General features: G+C 42.9%; 1 protein-coding gene across 2 annotated transcripts; it reads left to right on the forward strand.

Annotated features, from left to right (window-relative positions):
* Positions 1-1,826: 1,826 nt before the first annotated feature.
* LOC133408467 (proto-oncogene tyrosine-protein kinase Src-like) lies at positions 1,827-27,796 on the forward strand. 2 transcript variants are annotated; one of them, XM_061687452.1, is made up of 13 exons: positions 1,827-2,309; positions 10,363-10,641; positions 12,603-12,702; positions 14,085-14,102; positions 16,207-16,305; positions 16,403-16,506; positions 19,817-19,966; positions 20,042-20,197; positions 20,487-20,666; positions 20,816-20,892; positions 20,985-21,138; positions 21,754-21,885; positions 22,908-27,796. In XM_061687452.1, exons 2-13 carry the CDS (start codon positions 10,371-10,373, stop codon positions 23,114-23,116), a joined length of 1,650 nt encoding a protein of 549 aa, XP_061543436.1. In that variant the 5' UTR covers positions 1,827-2,309; positions 10,363-10,370; the 3' UTR covers positions 23,117-27,796. The 2 variants fall into 2 exon arrangements, with proteins under 2 accessions (XP_061543436.1, XP_061543437.1); XM_061687453.1 differs by lacking the exon at positions 14,085-14,102.

Below are 27,796 nucleotides of genomic sequence, written 5' to 3' on the forward strand. Positions count from 1 at the left end.
AAGTTATGGGAAAGAGTAGTGGAGGCTAGACTCAGGACAGAAGTGAGTATTTGTAGTATGGTTTCATGCCTAGAAAGAGTACCACAGATGCATTATTTGCCTTGAGGATGTTGATGGAAAAGTACAGAGAAGGTCAGAAGGAGCTACATTGTGTCTTTGTAAGATCTAGAGAAAGCCTATGACAGGTACCCGGAGAGGAACTGTGGTACTGCATGCGGAAGTCTGGAGTGGCAGAGAAGTATGTTCGAATAATACAGGACATGTACGAGGGCAGCAGAACAGCGGTGAGGTGTGCTGTAGGTGTGACAGATGAATTTAAGGTGGAGGTGGGACTGCATCAGGGAGCAGCCCTGAGCCCCTTCCTGTTTGCAGTGGTGATGATAGGCTGACAGATGAGGTTAGACTGGAATCCCCGTGGACCATGATGTTTGCAGATGACATTGTGATCTGCAGTGAAAGTAGGGAGCAGGTGGAGGAACAATTAGAAAGATGGAGGCATGCACTGGAAAGAAGAGGAATGAAGATTAGCCGAAGTAAGACAGAATATATGTGCATGAATGAGACGGGTTGTGGGGGAAGAGTGAGGCTACAGGGAGAAGAGATAGCAAGGGTGGAGAACTTTAAATACTTGGGGTCGACCGTCCAGAGCGATGGTGAGTGTGGTTAGGAAGCGAAGAAACGGGTCCAAGCAAGTTGGAACGGGTAGAGGAAGGTGTCAGGGGTGTTATGTGACAGAAGAGTCTCTGCTAGGATGAAGGGCAAAGTTTATAAAACAGTGGTGAGGCCAGCCATGATGGACGGATTAGAGACAGTGGCACTGAAGAGACAACAGGAAGCAGAGCTGGAGGTGGCGGAAATGAAGATGTTGAGGTTCCCTCTCGGAGTGACCAGGTTGGATAAAATTAGAAATGAGTTCATCAGAGGGACGGCCAAGGTTCGATTTTTTGGAGACAAAGTTAGAGATAGTTTGGACACGTCCAGAGGAGAAATAGTGAGTATATTGCTAGAAGGATGATGAGGATGGAGCTCCCAGGCAAGAGAGCTTGAGGAAGGCCAAAGAGAAGGTTGATGGATGTCGTGAGGGAAGACATGAGGGCAGTTGGTGTTCGAGAGGAGGATGCAGGAGGAGGGGGAGGCTTTCATGGAAAAGGATGACGCGCTGTGGCGACCCCTAAAGGGACAAGCCCAAAGGAAAAGAAGACTGGCTATTTAGTAGATGTGACAACAATCTCCCCTATTCTTCATACATCTGGGCTTTGGGGAAGGCTGACAAGACTTAAGTCTTATCTCTTACAGAGACGTTTCTCTTTTTTTCCAAGCCTGGCTACATTTGTGCAAAAACACATTTGAAATCTCCCAAATGCATGTCGGAAAATGTTTTATGGTCCAATGAAAGCATTAATTCCAAAAGGTATGTCTGGCACAAACATATCGCTGCTAATCACTGAAGGAACTCGCAGTAAAGTGGTGGTGGTGGCGGTTTCAATTTAGTGAAGGTGGAGGGAATTAGGAGCACTTCCAAATACCGCGCAGTGTTAGCATAAAACCTTTATGCTTCTGTTAGAGAGGTAAAATGTCTGAGGGGGGGGGGAATATCTGAACTTTATGTTACAAACACGTTGGACACTTGTACAAACACACTATGTCCGTTATTATTACTTTTTAAATATATATATTTTAAATCAATCATGAGTGTGGGTATGGGGGGGGGGGGGGGGGGGGCATTTGTAGGAGAGCTACCCGGGGAAGGTGGGCGGACAGTAGGGGGGGGGGGATTGATGAAGCCTGCCAACGCCTTCAGCGTGAACCCACGCGGCGTCAGCAGCTCTACGTGAATACGGACTCCACGCTGCCCAATAAGCACGCGCCGTCGCGAGGTTTTCTTTCTTTATTTAATTCATTTTGTTTTTTGTTTTTCTTGCCTTCGCTTCCACGGGGCCATGATGTCTGCTCCACGCTCCAGTCAGCCGTCTTCCTCCCGCCGACACGCCGCTAGGGCTCCTCGCCGTCGTCCGTAGCAGAAGAGGCGGCTTTGTCCGCTCGGGCCCCGCTGACTGACAATCGGCGTGTACTGTACCCACTCCGAGAGAAGAAGAAGAGGAAACCCCCCCACCACCACCCGCTGTGACCTCTTCTTCCTCTTCTTCTCCTTCCTCCTCCTCCATCTGATTGTATCGAAATCCACTAAATGGGATTCACCAGCGTTCCCACAGCAACGTGCACTTATTCGCCAAATGAGGACGAGCGAGAGGATTTATTAACACGTCTTTGATTTGTGTCTGGCTTTTATCTCAAGGGGAAAAAAAAAGGTGAGTCAATTGTGTCCATTTTGGATTTGGTATTTTCTTCCCCAAACGTGGTGCGAGCGTCTATTCGCTCGGCCGGTTCCATTCGAGTCGTGGAGCCTCACACACAATAAAAAGCGACGCTTAGAAGGCGAAATATCACGCTTGCTCAGGGCCAACATTTATTTTACGGTGAGAAGGGGGGGACGGGACGTAGTCGAGGTGGGTAACAAAAAAAAGGCAACAATATATTGAAATTCAAAATGGAGCAGCACCTGTTTCGACTCATCTGGCTGAATAAACCTTGGAGCAGCACTTTCGTCCCCCCTCCTTTTTTAATTTTTTTTTTTATAAGTCTGTTCATTTAAGTTCACTCCCTTAACATGTTCTGGAATGCTGTGTCCGTATGTAATATTATTCAGTTTATTTTTTATTTACTATTTTTTAAAATTCCAATTCCAACCCCCCTCATTCCAGTGTCATTTTGACAGCTGCTACTCCGGCTGGCAGCTAGCTAGCAGCACCCCACCCCTCCGCCACACTTCACTAACAACTGGCCTATGTTCGAAATCACTCTACTTATTGCGAGCACAATACAGTGAGTTGATTTTGCTCTTCTGGTTGAATGTGGCGTGAACATAGGTCATTCTCTATCACGAGTGTCAAACTCAAGGCCTGGGGGCCAGATCCGTCCCGCCACATCATTTCATGTGGCCCGCGAAAGTAAATCACGTGCATCATTTTCCATGATTCTTGCTAAAATCTGTACCAAAATGATTTAATGATTTAACAGTCATAATGGCCCTCTGAGGGAGACCCTAACTACAATGTGGCCCGTGACAATCCTCAGTGTATCCCACAGTGCAATCTTGAAAAGTAGGAGTGAGAAGTAGAAAGGCAATATAGCCCATGATGCATTGTACGGATGACGAAAAGATGATTTTCCATGTCTAGGGTATTCTTTGATTTTCGGGACGAGACAAATTCATGAGATGTGGTGCTAAAGTATCTTAAATACGCGGTATCTCAGAAAAGTTCCAGGACTGGTGACATAAAAGACTTTAAGGCATTATTCAGACGATTTTTTTGCCCACATCTTCTTCTTCAAAAAAAAAAAAAAAAGCTTCAAGCTGTTTAATGCTACTCCTGGTTGAAGTTGACTGTCAAACTAGCTTTGCCTTAGGAAAGTGTGCTTAGCTTAATGCTAACCTAATAATGTGAAACACTATAGACAAGCCAACGAATAGCATCAGTGTCACAGTGTTACAATAACCCTTTAAGCAACTGATATTTGAACACAAACGGTGGAGCAAAACATGTAAATGGACAATATAACTACGCCCAGGCATATATTCTTTATCCTCTGCAAAAAAAAAAGACTAATATTGCTACAGCTTACTGAGGAGTTGTGACAGTCTGTATGTACTGTATAGTAGTTGATTTAATTATGACATTAGTTTGTTTTTATGAAGCACAATATTTATACATTATTATTTTGATTTTTTTGAGGGGGAAGCTGAAATAGATCAGTGGCATTTCCATTCATTTCAACAGGCAAAGATGAATTGGGACATGAGTGTTTTGACTGACAATCGTGGTCGTGGAATGAATTAAAACACTGTATTTTTAGTGGACTTTTTGGTGAACTGTAGTTAATCTGGATATGTGGATTAGGGAGTAGCGGAATGAGTGAATGATTCCGAACACAGCCGTGTTCTTCTAATCCTACGGAAATAAGAATTATAATGATGAGCCAAATCCATTCACAGTTACTGTTTTGGCTGGGATTTGGATGAGTTCCAGCTCATTTGCATGAAAGGAAAGCAGTTTTGGGGCTAGGCTGTGAATGAGATGTGTGAATCATCGGAGGGTTGTGTGGGGGGGGGGCAACATTGGGCTTTTTACCTTTGGATAACCTTGCAAGTTGCAGGGAATAAAGCAGTGAGGAGTGTAGCCTTTTTTTGGCTGTTGAATTATCGCTGAAGTCTACAGTGTATATGGGTGAGAGCAGTCATTAGCCCAATTTAAATTGCCAGTAAGGCTTTTTTCCAAATCGATGTTCGGAATGGGGGTGCGAAGTCGACCTAGCAATTTTCCATCTTTAGGGGTTAGTATGAATGTGGGATGACATCTGTGTAAGCAGTCCGCTTTACACTGCTGGTAAAAGCCTTAATATTCCACATTTTCTGTCACTGTTCAGTATGAACAGCACTCGTAATGAATGGGGAGGGATGAAGTTGACCAGACAATTTTCCGCCTGCAGGGGTAGGTAGTATCAATGTGGGATGACATCTGTCTTGTCCCCTTTACACTGTCGCGACCCAGAAAAATGGCAGAAAGGCAAGACATAATTCTTAACGGTCAATTAATCGACTATTTTCCTCATGCACACACAATGCAGTGCATGTCCATGATTTATTCTATACTTGTTTACGTCTTAACAAGGCTTGTCAAATATTGACACCTCTGTTCACATGCTGTCATTTATTTACAAAGAGTGCAGCACCTCCGCAGTCAAGTAGCGTTCAACCTCTGACCTCCTTCGTAGAATTAGTAAGCACTGCACACAGGCGGTACTCTCAGCCAAAGCCAGCGCTCGCAGATGGTCGGAAAAGGAAGTGTTTTTTAATCAGGCAAATGCCAGCATCCTCCGACTGTCCTCCACTTGACAGGCTGTGATAGAACTCTCTAAACAAAAAAAAAAGTCCTGCGGGTCGGCAGACAAAATGAGTTCGGAAAGCTCTTGGTCGCAATGTGCATTGTTTTGTTTTGGCCCCAAATAGATAATTTTCTGTCTCTCTCAAACCTGTGGACCATCTGGATGCATCATATTAAAGCTGCGTACATACAGATAACCAGGCTGAATTTGAGCATTTTTCCCTCCCCCACTTTCAGCAAAGGCCCGATTATTGGATGTCTCTAAAAGATTGTCCTGACTGATTAGTCTTGTGTTGTGGGGTGTGTTAAGAGTGATTTTTTTTTTCCCCCTCCCTGAAAATCTTGAGTAGGCGAAAGAGCAATAAGAGCATGTGCTTTATTTATTTATTCCCCCCGCCCCCCTTCGTCATCTATCGGGTCTCAAAAATTTACAAAAATCAGTTAAAATGTTCAAAACTGGTATTGGTATATGCTCCTTTAGATCTTAAATGCAAACATGTATGTGACTGTTTTCATCTTGAGGAGCTAACACTGAAGCCACGCCACACACAGCTCCCTGACCGCGACGCTCTCATTGGACTCAAACATTGGCAGGGGCGACTTCCTTCGCTCACTGCAGCAACTGTTACCGTCTGTTGTGACTCATTCACTTTTGTCACGTCAGTATTATAAATGCTGAACGGGAAGGGGTAGAAGAATAAACACTACTGTTGTCTTGAAATGTAACCAGATAGAGCTACAGTACATCATGCTTTTTGTTTGTCATTATAATAACCAGCATATCCATTAGGGAAGCCTGTGCATATCCGTTATGGTAGCCTGTGTTCTGTCTTTGGTACAGAATATTACAGAACTCTCAAGTCTAGCTGTTAACGTTTCGTTGATGGTGATCACTGTTAATCATTTGACGATCCATTATGCTTGAGAACTGAAACAATGTAGTATTGGTGACTTAAGATTTTCTAAGAGAGGCTACGTGTCTACATGGAACCTTCACTGCTAAACACAATTCATTCCAGGATGCTTGTCAACCTTACACATAGGAAATAATACAAATTAATCCATGTGTAAAATCAGTCTGCTTTCCGTACTGTAAAGCCTTTTGGGAGCATTCAGATTTGGAGATTCATCTGTATGAGATGTGGTTTCACCTACTTTATCAGACTAATTGGATAGTCCCTGCTGTGTCTTCCGTAAACGTGAGTACTTGTGGAAGTACTCTTGAGCCCAATTGTGGCATCCAATATTAACATTCCCAAGTGTACTTGATTTTGCGCAAATATGTAACACACAAGTACCGCAATCAAGGGTCATATTTTTCCACCACTTTCTTTCTCCCATTATACTCTCCTACTGCTCCGGTGTCTTCACTGGTAATTCTTTGAATAGCACAGGATTTATTACTGGTTTTCTCACATTCTTCATGCGGACAAGCTGAGAAAGTGTCAGAAACTACTTCCCGCCCCACTTCTAATTCATTTTCCGTCTTTTGGGTTTCTCTGCTGTCGTCATTTTCCCTGCTCTGGTGAATGATTGCCACTGCTGTTTTATCCCCAAGAGATGGACGGAGCTGTGTGTCGGCGCATCTTGATACAAGCTCGCTGTGACGTCATATTAGGAGAAGGTGCAAAGCTCTTTGCCGGTGTGGGGTCGGATGTTTACGTATGCGGGCTGGGAGGTTCCATTTGGGCTGCTTTTGTATGTGTTTGAACGTAGGTTTTCAATCAGCCTCCCAACACTCTATCGTTCCCTAGATCAGTGATTCCCAAAATTTATTTAGCCAAGGCACAAGAATCACACATGAACAAATAAAAATGTCATAAAATGTGTGGTTAGTTATGTACCCTCTGCCATCTAATAGGAGACAATGTGGTTGTTTTGCAAGTCACTGTACGTGCCTGGCAGAGATGATCAATAAATAAAGAGGCATTGTTTGTAGTAAATATAATTTTCCGATGATGTCTATTGTCATAGTGGTTAGTAATGACTGCCCTCGATTTTGAAATCTAGAAGTAGTCGTAGAAGTAGCCAAAATGTCTTTTTAGATTTTCTCGAGTAGTCTAGAAAACGGATGGGTAGTTGTGTGTCTCTATATGTGCCCTGCGACTGACTGCCGACCGGTCCTGGGAGTGGTTTGCCTTTTGCCCAAAGTCAGCTGAGATAGGTTCCAGCTGACCGGCAACCCAAACAGGAAAAGTGATATAGAAAATGGATGGCTAGCTTTTGATTCTTGCCACATTTCACATGTTCCAGTCCATCACTTTCCACAGATCTGTCAGTGTGGTTTGCCGCTGTGTGACTCACTGTTGCACCACAAGGTTGACTTCGAGCCCTAAGCGTGGCAAGACCACATCTTGGCATTGGTTGAATCAAAGCTCTCACGAACGCACACCTACATGCCTCCACTTAAATCAGCAGGGTTCCCTCCTTATCGTTTGACATACCTGTGTCATTATGCAAGCATATTATATTTAAAATACAAAATTAAAAGGCCATGAGCCCCAGCTGTACGCCAGCACCTACACATTCTTTTTAGGGCCACTGGCACTTCCTCCTTCCTCATCTGTTAATAGCCTCCTCAGACTCGGGGAAAAAAAAACACACGCCTGTGTTGGAAAAAGGATGTGAGATGCTACCGAGGTTGACTGCGAGAGCTTCCCAGAGACGAGGGAACAGCTGCTCATACGCGCACACAACGGTGCACACACTGTCTGGAATTGAGAGAGCCTCCATCCACGGGAGGAACAAGGCTGTTTTCATGCGTGTGTGACTGTCTCTGTTTCAGCCCGCCTGAAATAGCTGGTCTCTCAGTGAGTCATCATCATCTTCCCAGAGGGAGGTCTGCACTCATGGTCCACACTTGCATGCACACACACACACACACAATGCCACAACTGACTGGGGATGTACTCAACTTGTCTTTGTCGACGCTTGTCGAGATAATTCCAGCATTCTTGACTGACTGTAATCGATGCCTTCAACACAAAGGGGATGAAACATCCAGCAGGGTAATTGTTCAGACAGTCGTCGACCACTCCCCCCTACCTAGTGTAAAACTGTATGGAGGAGAAACCAAGCACATCTGAGATGGGCAAAATGTTCGCACAGTTGTTAGTTTGCGGTCTAATATTCCACTCCAGTCCAGTAGGTGGAGGTAGTGCGCATGTCAGTTGTCACAAGTTGCTGTCCTCTCCCAAGGCATAACAATAATGCCTGATAGTGGTAAATTCTCCCTTTTGGCTTAGCCGCTATTATAAAACTGTATGTAAGGGGAACATAGTATACGTAAAACCTGCAAGCAGTTTGTGTGTATGGAAATCACAGACCTCTGCCAGGGCATAACAATCATGCCAAATAGTGACAGATTCCTCCGTCTTGCTTCGTGGTTAATATAAAACTGTACACAAGAGGAACTGAGTATATGAGAAAATGGGCAAGCTGTACTGTATCTACAGTACATTCGTAGGTTTGCAAGCTGTGGTCCTCCAACAAGGCTTAACAATCATGCCTGATAGTGGTGGATTCCCCCTTTTTTTTAACCACTCATATAAACTGTAAGAGGAACAGAGTATGTGGAAAACGGGTGAGCTGTGTTTCGCTTTTGTGGATGTTTCAACAGTATTAAGTTGTGGTCCTCCGCTAAGGCATAACAATCATGCCAGATAGTGGTGGATTCACCCTTCCAGTATAAAACGCTATGTAGAGTAAACAGTAGGAAAATTGTTAGTTGTGTGTACATTTGTAAATGATGGTCCTCTACCGGGGCAAAACAATCATGCCCAATAGTCGATTCCTCCTTCTCGTTTAGCTGTTAGTGTAAATCTGTACGTAAAAGGAACTGAGTATGCGTAAAAACAGACAAGCTGTATATGCATTTGTGTGTTTGAACTGTCGTAAGTCGCGGTTATCTGCCAGGGCATAACAATCATGCCCAGTAGTCATAGATTCCTCCTTCTGGCTTAGTTTATACTGTAACTCTGAACATAAGAGGAACTGAGTATGCGTAAAACGGACATGTGGTGTATGCATTTTTGTGTTTGAACTGCTGTAAGTTGTGGTCCTCTGCTGGGGCATAACAATCATGCCAGATAGTAGTTGCTATCCCCCCTCTCACCTAGCCACTAGTATACTACTGTATGTAAGAGGAACAAAATAGAGGGGCACCTCAGTTTTTGACAGAGTTTTGTTCCTATTGTGATGATGTAACCTTCACCGGAAGTTGCAATGCAGCAGTCTATCACTAGCCTACAGTTGCGCAGTAGTAAAATCATAATTACCTTCAAGATTTCTATGCAAAACAGTAAGGTGGAGGTGATGCACACTCCAAAGTTGTTGCCAAGTAACACGAGGACAAGAAGACTTCTGCCGTTTTCTTTGAATCTGGATTGTCGCAGTGATTACATCACAAGACAATCCTGGTTTCACAAGCCGTGCCTGTCGGTTCCTTCCTTTACCGCACCCTTCCCGAAGTTTGTGTGAATTTGTAATGCTAAGTTGACAAAAAAAAAAAAAACGCAGACAAAAACAATGCACTCAGTTGAGTACATGCTCTCCATGCCAAACAATCACGGATGAGCAAGTTTGCCAGTATAGTCATGGTAATGAACAAATAAAAGCCAGTACAAAATTTGCCTGGCAAACATAATTACAAGCACATATATAACTGCCATTGCCCTTCCTTCCAACTTGTAACTACCCTGCTTCACTGCAGCCCAACACTCCTTTTGTTTAACGTGCATTGATTCAGTACAGATTGATTCGACAGGCGGCAAACAACCTCGTCTGTTGACACTGTCAATGTGTCCCGGTCGCCCCATTTGCCTGTCAAACAATTGGAATTGAACCTGGAGCCTTTCCGAGGCTTCTATGCGGTGGACCAAGTGGTCTTTGTCAAAATGTACGCCTTTACACAGATGACAGGTTTGATTGACACTGTTAGTGCGATATTAATGTTTTCAGTTTGTTACTGTAGTTTCCGTCATAGTGAAGTGCAGTGTATGCACCACATCAGTGAACCTTGTACAGTCAAGTCAGCTCATTAAGCAAACATGAACTGAAAGAAGTTTTGCCCGCTTGATTACAAACTACTTATGTTTAGCATTGTACACTTAAAAAGTATTGCAGGGTGGTCGTGTGTGCAAATACAAGTTAGAGCAATAAATTGAAGAAAATGCCCCCTGAGATTTATTGTTTCCACGCAACAAAAAGGAAGTGCTCCCCACGTTAAAGGAAGTTTGTGCTGGTCTTGGTTCCATTTGTGTGTAGAATTAATCCATTGGTAAATTTCTCTTCAGTTGAGGAAGAGACGAGTTTGAAATGTAGTAAAACTGAGCTGAACCTAACATCAATTGTACTGCAGAGAAAGATTAGTCACCTCTACACGTTCGGCATCCTAACTCATCGTTTGCTATCCTCCCAGGTCTGCACATGGGGGCGGGCAAGAGCAAGCCCAAGGAACCGGGCCAGCGCTCCATGAGCGTGGACGGCACCATCGGCACGGGCTCCGACAGCGGGCACTTCCACCACCTTGGCCCCACTCAGCAGACCCAAACCCCTAACAGGAGCCCAGCGGTGGGCACAGGCCGTCGGGGCTACCATGGGTACCAGCACGCCCCCACCAACACTCCTGAGCTGGCTCTCTTCGGAGGAGTGGACCACACGGGCACCGTCACCTCGCCTCAGAGAGGACCTTTGTCAGGTAAGTTTTCCACTTACATTGCACGCCATCAAATATTACTCTGGTCTCAGACAGAGACTCAATAGAACTACCATTTTGTGTCCGTTTGAAAGCAATCATTTCTTGGTGACCCACAGTGGCTTCTTTGCTCGTTGCCTGGTAACCTCCTAGTGAGAACTAGTAGCTCAAGATATATATATTTTTTTTACACTTTGTACCACACACGCACAATCAAATATCATCTAAGCTTAGAAGTGGATGAGTAGAATGGAGTCCAATCGGGGACAAAGCCTGGTTAGTTTTCATTTAAAGCCAAGCTAACACATCTCAACCTTTTGCAGCAAGTTTTCGACAAGAAAACGGCTTAACCAATTTACAACCTGACGGTACACAACCTGCGCCAAATAAAGTAGTTTCAGTGTTAACAATGCTCAGTGGAGTGCAGACCTCCAGAAGTCCTCATTCGGATCCGTAACTTGCCCATCTCCTGCCTAATGTATGAATTTTCAAGATAGGGCAAACATTTTCACAAGGGCAAGACGAAAATCATTGATACAGTGTGGAGCCTCAACACCCTTAAGACCCAAAAACTATATGGCAAACTTTGCACATAATGGTGTCAAACCACTTTAATATCACCTGAGGTCTCAGCGCAATCAGGTTTATCTTTGCGCATGTTTAAAAGAAGAAGAAGATCTGGAACTGAAATACACCTTATGTTATTTGTTGGTCTGTTGTGCAGAACACAAACAAATGTCAGAGAGAATGTTGTATGCTTTTATCAAGATCAATCTTGAGACAGTTTCCCAGACAACAGAAATGTTGAGTCACGTCAACATTGGAGGAGGAAGTACTTTTTTCCCCCCCTCTCTCTTCCTCCCCTTCTCTGACCTTCGCCTGTGAAATAGACTTGAAAGCTCTGACGTTAAAAGGCTGTTCAGCAGACTTGCCGTTAAGCCTTAATAGGTCTAGACTGGCCAGATGGTCGAATTAATGTTGCTCCATCCAGTGAGCAGTCAGTGTATGAAGCTGCCTCCTCACATATATTCATCAGCTTTTTGCATTTGGATGACACATCTTCAAAAGGAAGTGGTCAAAAGATGATCAACCAGGATGCCAAGTAACACCGAATAATCGGGTCCAAAGTCGGCAAATGGCTGATTATCTGATGCCTCAAAAAGATTCTGACCGATTATCCTGTGGTGTTAGATGTTTTCAGTGATTTGTTTTTCTTCTCTGATCTACTCCAAAATCAGGGTCGATGATTATAAGTGTTTAAGACAGTCAATATTTATGATCGCAAATCCTTGCGTGTGTGGTCAACACTGAATTCGCCCCAGCCCCGGATTACCCAATGTCATCGATGAATCGACTTTAACGTTCATAGTCGACTGCAAAATTGTTTTCTTTTAACTCCTACAATGTAGTTACTAGAGGTAACAGTTAGCCTAGCCGCTTGTTACGTCTTCTACTTCTATTCTGGATGCCTTGTGGCACCATGCTGCGTCTCACATGCCAGTCTTGGTACTACAACAGACATCTGGTATGGAGGAGGAGACTTGCGATTGTTGTTGGGGATGCAGTATTCTAATATGTAATCGAGATGACCAACACAGCACACCACACAATTTTTCTACTTGTCACTTATGGGTCGTTCACATAAATAAATAAATAAATAAATAAATAAATAAATATGGTTAAGATGTTAAAAATTGGTTATGTATGCACCCCACTTCAGACAGTAGCCGTAGATGTAAAAGGTTTGTCCTTCACAGATATCGGTCACCTGAAGTCTGCATGTCGATATTTCTCATTAAGCCATGACAAATTGTTCTATCTACTCTTAGAGCGGATGCGAAATAACTATGGATTTATGCCAAATTAGAATTAAGGGCTACATCTGCCTTTTTCAGTTAATATTCTGGCAGTTGTCCACAACCATCTTGTTCCCTAAACGTATATTGACGTGCGCTCTCTTGCAGGAGGTGTCACTACGTTTGTGGCCCTGTATGACTATGATTCACGGACAGCATCCGATCTGACCTTTCGGAAAGGCGACAGGCTGCAGATTGTCAACAACACGTAAGAAGCCACAGTTTTGTGTTTTATTTCCCCTCCTCCCTTCTAATACTGCAGTTCAGATTTGTAAACGCGTTTGAGTAAATGTACCAGAACTAACTGTACATGCAGAAGCGTTCCGACAATTCTGCCATGATGCTTTTTGCTAATGTGCTGGCCACATCAATAGGTACACCTCTACAATCCAGTAAATTCCAAAACGTGTATTGACAAAAATTCTAAATCACAGGTTTGATTTGGTAACAATAGAGTGATGCCTTGAGATATGAGCGACTCAACTTACGAGACTTGCGCTTAGCTTAACGCTAACAACGGATGCAAAATGTCATAGAAAGGCTAACGAATAGCATCTATGCGACGGTGGTCTAATGCAATATATTACTGTTGTTTACTGAGTCACTTGCAGTAGTTGTGAAACTCTTCGTTTGTCTGCATATCTGTATTATACTGACCCCAGGTGGCCAAGTTGCACACACAGCCGCAATGAATTAATCATGATGCACAAACTGTTTCATTCTTTACATTCTATTTAAATATTTTAATTACTACATGTTTTTATAAGGTACAATATTATAGTGGTAATTTCCTTATTAGAAAATACACTACAAAATATTTTGTTTGTTTTCTAGTGTTTTGCGTTACGAGTGCGGTCGCAGGACGAATTAAACTTGTATCTCAAGACACCACTGTATATATTTTATAATTTGTGGAATCGCATTCCAGTATGCTGAGAGGTATTTATATTTGTTTGCCCCTTTCATGAGGTTCACTAAGCGAAACATTAGAAACATGTCTGTTTGGTGCAGCGCGAACGCAATAATGCACAGTACCTATACAGGTCCATCTAAATAAATTACAATGTTTTGGAAAATCCAATTCATGTTAGTTCAATTCAAAAAGTGAAACTGACATTTTATAGATGAATACTTCTCTGACAGTGCCACTCAAAACCAAGGACATTTAAGGATTTTTATTTATTTATTTATTTCGACCCTCTGAATAGATTCCTTTCATAGCTTCCTGACATATTTTATTTCTGTTCTTTATTTGCTGGTTAGGACGACATATTAGGGCCAAACACAGATGAATCTGTAATATTAAATGTATATAAATAAAAGATCAATTGTGGGCACAAATTCTAAGGCTCCTCAACTGGAAAATGCACACGAGGACGCTCGCTGGGTTGTCTTCTGTACTCAAATGATTTAACGTCGTATGTCGGCCCCGCTGTGTCGTCCCACCGCGCGTTCTCCGCCTCCGCTGTCTGTCTGAGTGCTGCTCGCCTTGCTGTGTTTTGATGTGTCTGCTGTGTCTGTTATCTCTCCCTCTCTCTCTCTTTCTTTCTCTCCCCACCTCGCACTCTCACGCCTCGTGGTCTCTCCAAGGAAAAAGTACAGCTTCAGGTCAGTAATCCTTACTGCAATAAAAAGACAAATCCTTTGCAACCCTTTTAATCCGCACTAATGCTGATCCACACTGTATTGTTTATATAGAGATGATAGGCATGATAAATACGCAATGTACATAACTGTTCAACAGATAGCTGGTAATTTAATGCTGGCAAAGTTGGTGTGTACACTACAAAGACAAGATATTTAATGTTCAAACTGATAAACTTTGTTTTCAGCAAATAATCATTAACTTAGAATTTTATGGCTGCAACACGTTCCAAAAAAGCTGGGACAGGTGGCAAAAAAGACATCTGAAGACATCACTGCATGTCAGCGGCAAGGGCGAAAACCAACATTGAATGCCCGTGACCTTCGATCCCTCAGGCGGCACTGCATCAAAAACCGACATCAAGGTGTAAAGGATCACCAATTGGGCTCAGGAACACTTCAAAAAACCAATGTCAGTAAATACAGTTTGGTGCTACATCCGTAAGTGCAACTTGAAACTCAACTATGCAAAGCAAAAGCCATTTATCAACAACACCCAGAAATGCCGCCGGCTTCTCTGGGCCCGAGCTCATCTAAGATGGACTAATGCAAAGTGGAAAAGTGTTCTGTGGTCCGACGGGTCCACATTTCAAATTGTTTTTGGAAATTGTGGACGTTATGTCCTTGGTCCAAAGTGGAAAAGAACCAGCCGGACTGTTATGGACGCAAAGTTCCAAAGCCAGCATCTGTGATGGTATGGGGCTGTGTTATTGCCAACGGCATGGGTAACTTACACATCTGTGAAGGCACCATTAATCCTGAAAGGTACATGTTTTGGAGAAACATATGCTGCCATCCAAGCAACATCTTTTTCATGGACGCTCCTGTTTATTTCAGCAAGACAATGCCAAACCACATTCTGCACGTGTTACAACAGCGTGGCTTCGTAGTAAACTAGTGCGGGTACTTGACTGGCCTGCCTGCAGTCCAGACCTGTCTCCCATTGAAAATGTGAGGCGCATTATGAAGCATAAAATACAACAACGGAGACCCAGGACTGTTGAACAGCTGAAGCTGTACATCAAGCAAGAATGGGAAATAATTCCACCTACAAATCTTCAACAATTAGTGTCCTCAGTTCCCAAACGTTTATTGAATGTTGTTAAAAGAAAAGGTGATGTAACACAGTGGTAGACATGACCCTGTCCCAGCTTTTTTGGAACGTGTTGCAGCCATAAAATTTTAATTTAATGATTATTTGCTAAAAACAATAAAGTTTATCAGTTTGAACATTAAAAATCTTGTCTTTGTAGTGTATTCAATTAAATATAGGTTGAACATGATTTGCAAATCATTGTATTCTGTTTAACACAACGTTCCAACTTCATTGGAATTGGGGTTGTACATCTGCATTCCCTCAATCATCGTACATTTTTTTTTTACCACTACACGACCAGTGCCCCCAAATATCACAGTACTGTACAGAACTATAGAACATTTGTTTGTCGGGAAGTAAATGAAGTGAGGTCCCGAAGGTTGGTAAAGTAGGTATGCCAATATATCTGCATTCCCCGCAATTTCTGCACGTCGTGTACAGCTGCACGATCAACACCAAATATCGCAGTACTGAATTCTAAAACAGAGTTTTTGTAAGTAAATGGAGTGTTGTTAGCATGCCAATATTTTCCTCCCTCAATAATTTATTTTTCAAATTTGCTGTAGAAATTGTTTTTAATTCCTTCTAAGATAAAACATGTTTTTGAATGCCCAACCCCAACATCTCTAACATGCAATAAAGTGCCTAATAATGAATAACTTTTGCTCACATCACTCTGTGCACTGCGGTGAGTGGGTCAGCAAGTGCTTAGCTTCAGGCTTCCTCTTGCCCTCTCTTCAAAAAGCACTTTTCTGCTGTGATGAGTCAAGGTGACACAGTGTTAAGCTGACTACTACTAATAATAAAAAAAATCTGTATGGCTAAATCCTGCCGGCTTGTTCTGTCTGTGCAACTGACCTTTGTGCTCACCCAAAAGCTATTAAACACACTGAAAATTGTGAAATGAGGAGGCACCTGGGAGTTTTCCGATAATTCTCTTTTTACGTTCTTTGTCTGCGGTTGCCATGACAGAGAAGGGGACTGGTGGCTGGCTCGCTCCCTGACGACCGGAGAGAGCGGTTACATCCCCAGCAACTACGTGGCGCCGTCGGATTCCATCCAAGCTGAAGAGTACGTCCCTTCCCGCATGATATACTGTACTGTATCGCGACGACTTTTGCCTTTGCAAGCAAACCGAGCTATTTGTTCTGTGGCCCACTTTCGGCAGGTGGTATTTTGGGAAGATCACTCGGCGAGACTCGGAAAGGATCCTTTTGAATTTACAGAACAGACGAGGAACTTTCCTGGTGAGGGAGAGCGAGACGACGAAAGGTGAGGCTCCAACAATGGCCGGGATATTTACGACGGTACCGACAGATGATGTTTCGAGCTTGCAAACAACTCACAATGAACTAGTTTCTTGATACCATCATAACTCCAGAATACTTTGTATACAGTATCTTACAACCCCAATTCCAATGAAGTTGGGACGTTGTGTTAAACATAAATAAAAACAAAATACTATGATTTGCAAATCATTTTCAACCCATATTTAATTACAACAAAAACAATATATTTAATGTTCAAACTGAAAAACTTGATTGTTTTTTGCAAATAATCATTGACTTAGAATTTTATGGGTGGAACGTTCCAAAAAAGCTGGGACAGGTGGCCAAAAAGACTGAGAAAGGTGAGGAATGCTCATCAAACACCTGTTTGGAACATCCCACAGGTGAACGGGCTAATTGGGAACACGCGGGTGCCATGATTGGGTAGAAAAGGAGCTTCCCTGAATTGCTGAGTCATTCACAAGCAAAGATGGGGCGAGGTACACCTCTTTGTGAACAAGTGCGTGAGAAAATAGTCGAACGGTTTAAGCAAATCATTGTATCCTATTTTTATTTATGTTTAACACAATGTCTCAACTTCACTGGAATTGGGGTTGTACATCACAGTATTAGCAGTCATATTACTTCCTGTGTCATTTCCATTGAAAAGGTACTAATTTACCTTATAAAAACGCAATTGTAATTATAATTTTCCCAAATTATAAATCATTCTGTGCTCAACTGTTCATGCAGATGCTTCACTTATTATTGAGCCTGTGATTTATGACTCAATATAAATTTCCTTTTATGATTGGGAGAAAAATGTGTGGTTAATCGCCACCAAGCAAGGGTACAATTACATTTTCTTATTAAAGTATAATAAATAAAATAAAGTCTGAGATGCTGTTCCAGCTATTACAAACTTGTCTAACCCTCCTTGATGCGTTTGAAGTTGAAATGACGACATTTCATTTAGTTTGAAATGGGAGATTGCCTGGAAAACATGACATAATTTCGAGTATATGTTTAAAGCGCCTGTACTGTGTATAGGAGCCCAGGAGCAGTTGTTCTAATCCAGGGGAAAGAAAGGTCACTCAAGTGGCAGATACCCTTTAGCGTTCCGATTAATCACTTCCACACAAGTTTTATCGACTGGCCGTTTGCCACGTGCACATTGTGAATGCAAACTGTTAAAAAGTACCATTTAATGGACTGTTCAGACGGTACTGTGCAATTTGAGAAATGGAAATGTGAAAAATAAAGTATGTGGGGAAGTATCATTGCATTTTAACAAGGTTGTTAAAAAAAAAAAAAAATTATGAAAGCCTTGGAGGTTCATATTCACAGCGCTTCACTTTCCCCACATTTTGTTATCCATCCATCCATTTTCTGAGCCGCTTCTCCTCACTAGGGTCGCGGGCGTGCTGGAGCCTATGCCAGCTGTCATCGGGCAGGAGACGGGGTACACCCTGAACTGGTTGCCAGCCAATCGCAGGGCACATACAAACAAACAACCATTCGCACTGACAGTCATGCCTACGGGCAATTTAGAGTCTCCAATTAATGCATGTTTTTGGGATGTGGGAGGAAACCGGAGTGCCCGGAGAAAACCCACGCAGGCACGGGGAGAACATGCAAACTCCACACAGGCGGGGCCGGGGATTGAACCCGGGTCCTCAGACCTGTGAGGCTGACGCTCTAACCAGTCGCCCACCGTGCCGCCATTTTGTTATCTTACAGCCTTATTCCAAAATGGAATGAAGTTAATTTTCCCCTAAAGATTCGACACACAACATCCATAAGGACAACATGAAAAAAATATTTGGGGAGAATTTGGCCCATTAGATATTTATTTAAAAAAAAAAAAAAAAATCTAATGGGCCAAATTCTATTTTTTATTTTTTGTATGTATGTATTTGAAAAACAATCTTTAAAAAATTACATTGTGTTGTGTGCAGAATTTTAAGGGCTCAATTATTGAATAAGCTTGTAACATGGCAAAAAAAAAAAAAAAAAATGGTAAAAGTGAAACTCAGTGTTGCTAATGACAACCACAGTCTGTCTGTACAATTCCCACGTTAAAACCTCAACTTCCTATTTGGCCCAAGCTGGGCATTGAAATGACGTCGTCTTTCCACAACTGGTGATCTTCTGCGTGCTTCGCATAGATGCGAAGCTAGAGAGCTCGTTCGGGAGCTAATTATGAATTTTCAAGAGACACGAGCTCGTAAGGGCGTCATCTGGAGGCGCTCGCAATCGGCCCGTGACGCTGCGTCTTTGTTCTCCGGGCCCGTGCCGGCATTTCCCATGGATTGTCATCCCTGTCACATACAGCAGCCCAGTCAGGGGGGGGGGGGTTGTTTTTTTTGAAGGAAGCGCGTGTGGCGAGGCAGGGAGGGGTTGAATGTATGAGGGTGAATCACAGTGTCAGAAGTAGGTCAGCCTACGAGGGTGCTACAATTCCCTCCTGGCTACAAGCCCCAGTTCGTCATGAGGCTGAAGGGGTTGAATGACATATAAAGGAAGGAGAGGGGAATCTTATTAGATGTCAAATGTGATCCCCGTGAGGACAAGTATGTCGCATTCTGCGCGAATGGAGTCAGACTGACGAAGACTCCTCAAGAAGGTGGCATCGTTGTTTTTACCAACCCCTGCTATGAGAACATTGCTATGCAGGTGTGAGCGAGTCATAGCTTTACTACCCTCACCTTTTTGTGATAAAGCACATAATTTATGCATTTAATGTCACAATTTCAAGCAGTTCCCAGGTGTTGTAATCTCTATTATTAGCCTGTTTTTAGGGGTGACAGTTTGGTAAGACGTCACATAACTGAAATACCTTGTGTCACAAGCTACATTTAAGTGAAATGTGTGGCAACACTTGCAGTTGGATGTTAAAATGTCAGTCATGACACGTTATATTTGAGTGAAACCTGTGCTGTGTTCCAGCAGAGTTTATGTTTTGGAACAATATTTTGGTTAAAATAAAACATTGTTCATCACAGCTGCTGGACATGGTGGGCTTTTCAAGTATCGGTACTCTGTATGCACGAGTATTCAATTGTATGTACTCGTAAAAAAAGTGGTATCAGCGCATCCCTATTTAGGCCTTGACAAAAAGAAATGGCAAAGTAAAGCACATCCCTAGACGAGGACAAATGGCACTAGTGCATTCTTCGGGCTCCTATAGGGGCCAGCGGGGAGTTGACGCACCACAGCTGTTGGGGAAACGCCACAGAGCAGCTGTCCCAGACGCCTGACAGGCTTTTATTGTTCCACTCCTCTTCTATACGTTTTCTTCCCCTCACCCATAGGAGCTTACTGCCTTTCGGTGCTGGATTATGACAACACCAAAGGCCTGAATGTGAAACATTACAAGATCAGGAAGTTGGATAGCGGCGGCTTCTACATCACGTCCCGCACGCAGTTCACCAGCCTGCAGCAGCTAGTCTTCCATTATCGCAGTGAGTACGCGGACACTGGAAAATGAACAAACTGGGAAAACCTTCCTGATGTCTTTCTTTCTGCCCATTTTACAGAGCACTCCGACGGGCTGTGCCATGCCCTGACCGACGTGTGCCCCGTGGCCAAACCTCAGACCCAGGGACTGGCTCGAGATGCCTGGGAAATCCCTCGAGAGTCCCTCCGGCTTGACCTTAAACTCGGCCAAGGCTGCTTCGGAGAGGTCTGGATGGGTAAGAACTGCACTGTGCTATTTTTCAAACTACGTCCGCACCTCAGTTGATGGAGTACTAACTAGAGCAAGGGTGGGCAGACTGGCGCTCACTTCTTTAATCCGGACCACCGAGCATTTACATATTGTCATATTTGCAGTTTTTTCCTCAAATCAGTTCATTAAAATTCATTCAATTGTTATTTAGCTAATTAAAAAATTGGTCAATTTATATATTGTAAATAATGAAATCCCATGACGAAGCGACCCACAGGGTTAACCGGTTGGGTGTTTTTTTTTTTCTTGATCAGGCACGTGGAACGGTACGACGCGGGTGGCCATCAAGACCCTGAAGCCGGGTACCATGTCACCAGAGGCCTTTCTGCAGGAAGCGCAGGTCATGAAGAAGCTCAGGCACGAGAAGCTGGTCCAGCTCTACGCCGTGGTGTCCGAGGAACCCATCTACATCGTCACAGAGTACATGAGTCAAGGTGATTTTTAATTCATTTTTTTATGACTGCCCTCTGATTGGCTGGGAACCAAAGTTAGGTGGGAGAAGCTCCAGCGATCCTAATGAGGAGAAGTGCTTTTAACGATACGTTTAGTTCTTTCTAAATGGTGTTTTCTCTCGCCCCCACAGGCAGTTTACTGGACTTCCTTAAAGGAGAAGCAGGCAAAATGCTTCGACTGCCACAGCTGGTGGACATGGCCGCTCAGGTTGGGCCTGACTTTGCTTCTGTTGTGCCGCATCCCATAATTTCCACATGGCGCCAAAAAGATTATCTTTTAATTTCTCACGCTACGTCCAGATCGCAGCGGGGATGGCGTACGTGGAGAGGATGAATTACGTGCACAGAGACCTGCGCGCCGCAAACATCCTGGTGGGGGACAACCTGGTGTGCAAGGTGGCCGACTTTGGCCTGGCGAGACTCATCGAAGACAACGAGTACACGGCCAGACAGGGTACGTGTGCAGTTTCGTGTTTTCCACATCTTATTCATTATTGTGGGTTTGCATTAGGACTGTTACTATCGAGTCTTTTTATAGCTATTTTCTCGAGTACTTTCTTTTACTTTTTTTTTTTTACTACTACTAAGATGCATTTTATTTTCGGGGCTGGACTACTTTCCTTAAACTACATATTTTGGTACTTGGTGTATGGTATAAGCTCTGTATAGACTTTAAAACGACAAAAATAGGCTAGCATTCGCGATTAGCATTAGTGCGCTAACAATGACCATTTTAGGTAAAAAAAAAAAAAAGCTAACTACCATTCAGCTCACTCATACAAATGTATTACACATCTAAGAGGGTCTTAAAGATCACTTACAGATGCTCCTCTGTTGTTTTTGACAATGTTTTTCACTGGTCCAACATTGCGTCCGTCTGCAACAAAAGTCAGTGCGGTAAAGACGGACAGTGGCCAAAGACATTGTCGGTTAGCCAGCAGTTTCGGCAAGAAATTCTACTCGGTCCTTTTAGTAATGAAGATGGTCAATTGCAGCCATTGACTTTTGAATTTTACAAATGTTTTGGCTTGGCTGAATGTCTTCTTTCCGCCTCCCCATAATTTGTCAGGAGCCAAGTTCCCCATCAAGTGGACGGCGCCCGAGGCGGCTCTTTACGGGCGATTCACCATCAAGTCGGACGTGTGGTCATTCGGGGTGCTGCTTACAGAGCTGGCCACTAAAGGCCGAGTCCCTTATCCAGGTAAAGCCTCACACCAACACCTCACAACGGGTGACCTGGAACCTATCCCAGCTTACTTTTGGCGAGAGAAGCGGGGTACACCCTTGAATGCTTGCCAGCACATCGCACAGCACGTAGACAATTTAGAGAAGGGTTCGCCAACCTTGATGAAAGTGAGAGCTACTTATTTTTGACAACCCTGCCAAATTGGAATGATTTAAAAAAATATATATATCATCAAAGTATATAAACTCAGTGGGCGTCCCCCCTGAATGCACTGAAACCTCAACTTGGAAAAATGGATGCCACTGTTCTTATGCCTACACATAACTGCATATTAGATGCTTTTCCAAGCCACAACAATGAGGCCCTCTAAAGCTGATGCTGGTGTCCACACGTTGGCTACCAAGTCTGACTTTTCTTTGAAAAATGTTTGCACCCGTCCTCGTTCTTTCACTTTTCTCTGCGTGACGGGCGAACACTCCCTGCCGACAACGAGGCGCTCTAAAGCAGCCACACCAATGGACTATCCCAAGGGAAGATGCATTTTCCGGATGTAGGCACAGCGAGCTTGCTAACGTCACATCGCAAATGCACCGGATAGACCGTGATGTGAACTAAGGCACTGAAGTTCTTATCTCGTCAACTCATGCAGGACAACAGGAAAACTAAAATGGTGAAAAACTGTTTTAACACTATATTGCTACATTTCAGTACTAGATACAGTAGTTCTCAGTCTCGTTTTAAGCAATGAGCTTCAAATATGTATAATGTATTCAGAAACAAATCTCTGAATTCATTTTACAGGGTTTTTAATATTTCAAAACTCATTCATTTTACAACATTACCCTGAAAAACAAATGGCTTACAGATATTTAGATTTCGACTTCCACTAACAACCCAGGCTAATCTCTGCTCCTCCACGACATTCAAAGCTTGTCTCTCAATCGAGACGTATCACTTCAACATACTTCCTTGACACCAATTTCTGCAGTATATAGACAGGGCTTTGGCGGCTTCTATGAAGTTTCTTCCCTTTGCAGGCATGGTGAACCGCGAGGTCCTGGACCAGGTAGAGCGCGGCTACCGGATGCCGTGCCCGTCCGAATGTCCCGGCTCCCTGCACGAGCTCATGCTCTCCTGCTGGCGAAAGGACCCGGAGGAAAGGCCCACCTTTGAATACCTGCAGGGCTTTCTGGAGGACTACTTCACCTCCACGGAACCCCAGTACCAGCCTGGGGAGAACCTATAGAACCGCACACTCCCATTTTCACACACACACACCCACACACGCATACACTCAAAACACATCCAATCTGCACTAAACCACCTCAGAGGAACACGGGATCCTGTGAGGAAACGTCTCTGCCATCATGGACCCGCGGAAGCTGCTTTCTGGACTTTCCGGAGACCTGCAGAATCAAGCTTGTTCAGGACACACTCAGCCTTTGAGGAGTGGGGGACGAGACCGACGTGAAAGGGTCTACACACTGCGTCAAAGGGGACAGAAGGTCAAATGAAACCGTCCCAGTTTTACGGTACTTTTTTCCGTCCGCAAAAGACATGGGTGCCAAAAGCCCATTTTACGCTCTGTAAAAGCAGGCAACTTTTCTCTGGAATGAGGTGAGGGCGGATCGGCGCAATTTAAGTAGCAGAGCCGTAACTGGGGTCGCGTGCGTCTGGTAAATTGATGTGGGAAGTAAAGCGGGGAAATTTTGGAAATATTCCAAATTGGAACTTTTCCATGTAAATTATAGGAATTAACTGGGAATCACATGCAAGTATTTTGTTTTGTCATAAGCAGACATCTATGCAGCTATCTATCCATATATTTAGTTAGCGGCAGCGTATCTGAAGCTCGCTCACAAAACAAAGCAAAAAATCAATCAATAAGTCAACCAACTGGCTCATAACTGGAAAACCTTCAAATCAAGGTACCACTGTACTTGCATGAAGTATTGAAACCCGAGTTCGCCATTAAGAGCCAACCTTCCATTTTGTAAATTCCTGATGTATTTCCATAAATTCCCAACTTTGAAAATGACCAGAATTTTGCTAACCTAGCAGTAACAGAGATGGGATTAGTGTGAAAGGCAGGACAGAAGTGTCAGGTTGGACGCTCGCTTATCCCGTCCTGTTGTTTCCAAAGCAATCGTAGGCACCGATATCATCTCTTGATCTGACAGGATTTTCTGGGTGGCTCTTCCGTTACGGCTGGGATGCGGCCATTTTATGGGCCTTTCACAGGATTTGAGCGAAAGTGATCTTGCCCCCGTCTCCTCTTTCTGCCCTCCTGTCAGCGTCTTTGCAGTTTTTTATTCAAGTGCTGCTCCTGCTGCTGGTTCTTCAAACTTCTTCATGTTTACGTGGAAATGATCTCCATTTGTTTCCCAGTGGCAATCATGAGAATCAGTAGGCATGCTTATTAGAACCAAGCTGACTCAGTCCGGTGTTGTTCAAATCGGGTCAAAATGAACCACAATAGGAAGCATTTGGGTCGTAGTCATCCCGTCTGCCGTCGCCACCAACGCAACGCCGCACATAGGGAGATGTTGCGGTCACAGTTTTATCAGGATCAGGTTCAACGACGGTGCGTTCATAACAGTGCTTGAGATCTTGACATGGGCCGAAAATGGTATCGCTCTCGTCAATTTTGATGACAATTTTTCTACCCAAGACAGCGGTTTCATTTGAGTGGACCTTATTGTTAAATAGATATTTGATTGTTTTGTAGAACCTCTAAAATACAAAACTATCCTGACATGCTGGTTTGATTTCCAGGTTGTTCTCATTGTTCAAAAATCATGAATTGGTTCCGGAATCAAACTGTTGCTGTCATAAAACTTTTATCAACTGTACAGGTGATTTTCAAAAGTATGAGCCAAAATGGCTGGTTTGAACCAAAATGGCCGATTTCCTGTCCAATTCCAGGCATGGGTCCTTGACTTTTTTTTTTTGCGTTCTGTGATGCTGGACATGTCCGCCAAAGTTGGTGTCGATTGATAAAACTAGTGTCGGGGCCAATTTATTTATTTATTTATTTTCCCCCCTTCTAACTTTCCAGGGGAAACTACTGAGTGAGATTTGGGGGTTGTGTTTAGGAATTCCACCGTCAAAAAGTATCATCACACTTTTCTTTTCTTTTTTTTTTTTTTTTAATTTACATTTTTATTTTTTTCCTCTTTCCTCTCACTGACCACACTTTTTGGAGTTCACTTAGGTCAAGTCACAACCGATTTATCGACATGTCGGGGGGGGAAAGTCCAAAAATTTTCATTGAACCTGATTGTCCCACTTTTGGGGGTGTTTGAAGTCGGAGGTTCCACTGTCTTGCAAACAACTGAAGGATGGCCGGGGGCATGAAAGCCGTTTGAGCATTTATTCGATATCCTTGATATTCATCTTAAGGTCCATCCATGTACAAGTACACTATTTAGGACAACTTTGGCATAGTAGTTAGAACAACTAAAGGTTAGCGAAGAGGCAAGACTGTGCACTAGTTGACAACTGCGTGATACAAGTACTACTAGTGACATCAAATTAAACAAGACTGCATCTCGCCTTCAACTCGTCACGCAGATGTCAACTCGTGCACAGTTTTGCTTCATTAGTAATATGTAGCTGTCCTACTTCTATGCGAAAGTTCTCTTAAGGACTAAGAGCATGGACCTTAATATCAAGTATATTGACTAAACGCTGGAACGGCTTTCCGTACAGCGGCGATGCATCATCTCCGACTATGCATTTCTATTAGCAGTTTCCAGAAATCACTAGCATAGGGCACGTGAGAGCGGTCCATGTTCATCAAACATTTCTACAGGCGGCGGACGGGATCCTTGTCCGATACACGGCCGAGCTCAGGACGGCGTCAAAATGTTGACTGCATCTGTGCCAAAACAACTCGACTGCAGTCCCTTTGACTATGAAAGGGGACCCACGTGAGCTTTCAAAAATACTTTTGCAGGGGAAATATGCAAACGCGAGGCCCCAGTGTGTAAACGGGAAATCAGGTGGTCATAATAAAAAGTGTGCTCGTGTTGATTTGGAAAGCAGTTGACATGCTTTTTGTGCTTCGTTTGTAATTATGCTGTACATCCACCATGCCGTGTTTACTTGAAGCTACACGGCATTGACCCTTTTCAACTTCTGGTTTTATTTTGTATATCTCATTCACTGTAGTCACACTGTACATAGTGTAGCGCTCCAAGGGTTGCTTTTGTATTATAATGGCAAATATGTATTTATGTTGGCTGTCACTCACTGCATTTTGCAGCTTGTTTTTTTTTTTGGGGGGGGGGATTTTAATTTTTTATTTTTTTTTATAAATCACTAGATAGTATCAGTTTAGGTTGATGCCGACCTAAATGAAAATGACAGAAGCAACAATAAGAGTCCAGATACAAACGGGCACAAACAGGTGGTTGTTATACTGTGGCAATAAAAGGTCTACACACCCCCGTGCAAAGTTTTTGTGATGTAAAAAAAAAAAAATGAGACCAATAAAAATAATTTGAAAACTTTCAACTCGTAATGTAACCTGTACAACTCAATTGAAAAGCGAGGGGAAGTTAAAAAAATATATATATATTTTATTGCTAATGTGTGCACAGCCTCTTATAAATGGGGTGTGGATGTGTTTCGAATTAACAGATCACGTTCAAAATCGTGAAATGTAAGTCAGCCATTTCAAGTGCCTCTGATGAGCCCCAAATAAATAGGCAAAAGAAATGTCAGGAAAAGCCTGCTAGAACACATCCTCAGTTGTAAGAGGGTGTGCACACTAATGCAACCACATTACAAGATTTTATTTTTACTTCCCTTTCAAAAACATGAGGGGGGAAATCGGTCGGTGTACAGGTTATAGGTCACATTAATGGTGGGAAAAGTTTAAATGATTTAACTTTTTATTTTATTTTTATTTTTTTTAAATATCATAAAAACCTGGCATTTGATTAGTGGTGTGTTGATACTTTATCTCCACTGTATATCAAGGGTGGGGAACCTTCTGCCCAAGGCACCATTTGAAGCATTTAGTTTAAAGATTGAATTATTTAAATATTTTGTCTTAATTACATTTTGTATTGGTTTCATTTGAGAAAAAAAAAAATTTTGTAAAAATTTTTAAATGGCCCGTGGACTAGAATTACAAAAACTAATCAATTAAAAATGTAAACTATTTTAATTGAAAACCGATTGAACGACATTCATTGCAAATTTCTTTTTATATTTTCTGTTGCATTCACACATTTTAGTAATTTTTTAAATATAATTAGCCAATATAAATGACCCAAAAAAATAAAAATCTATTCTCATCAATGTGGTGCGGCCATGTGAGGACTTCACAAAATGGCCCCGATAGGAAAAAGGTTGCCCCCCCCCCTCCCCCCCCTTAATTGAATTTACTCTCAAAAAGGACTCCTCCACAAGTCTTTGGACAATGACAGCATTTTTAAAGAATGACGTCAAAGATGTAAATAGTATCGTCAATGATTGTGACTATCAAATAACTATTCCTTTATTTGACTGTTTTTTGTTTGGTTTGTTTCACAAAATGTGATCCCAATAGGTTTTAATGAGATGCTACTGTATTTGTTTTTTGAACCCATATAAGCAACACAAATTGGGCTTGACGTATATTTATTTCCAAGAACGAGAAGTCTCTTTTTTTTTTTTTTTTTAATGTTTTTATGTTTTGTTTTGTTTGTGTTTGTTGTGACTCACCGGAGGGACGAAGAGGACGTGTGAATAAAGCCAAGGTCTGATTGGAAAACCTGTGCCATGATTTCAAACGTGTCTCGGTGTTGTTATTATTAAGACTATCTTTAATGTTTACATCTTTATTTTTTATAAATCTATGCAGTTCAGGCAGACGTCCTGGCCGCCACAGGAAGGTGAGCGTTTCATGTTGTTTGTATTTTGATTGAAATGGATA

This window comes from Phycodurus eques, chromosome 10 (assembly GCF_024500275.1).
Source record: "Phycodurus eques isolate BA_2022a chromosome 10, UOR_Pequ_1.1, whole genome shotgun sequence".
NCBI lineage: Eukaryota > Metazoa > Chordata > Actinopteri > Syngnathiformes > Syngnathidae > Phycodurus > Phycodurus eques.

Bases quoted from the DNA above. Each gene is read 5' to 3' on its own strand.
- LOC133408467 (XM_061687452.1), top strand. From the start codon at position 10,371: ATGGGGGCGGGCAAGAGCAAGCCCAAGGAACCGGGCCAGCGCTCCATG. The intron at 10,642-12,602 runs GTAAGTTTTCCA...GCTCTCTTGCAG, and splicing joins TCAGAGAGGACCTTTGTCAG to GAGGTGTCACTACGTTTGTG. The intron at 21,886-22,907 runs GTAAAGCCTCAC...TTCCCTTTGCAG, and splicing joins AGGCCGAGTCCCTTATCCAG to GCATGGTGAACCGCGAGGTC.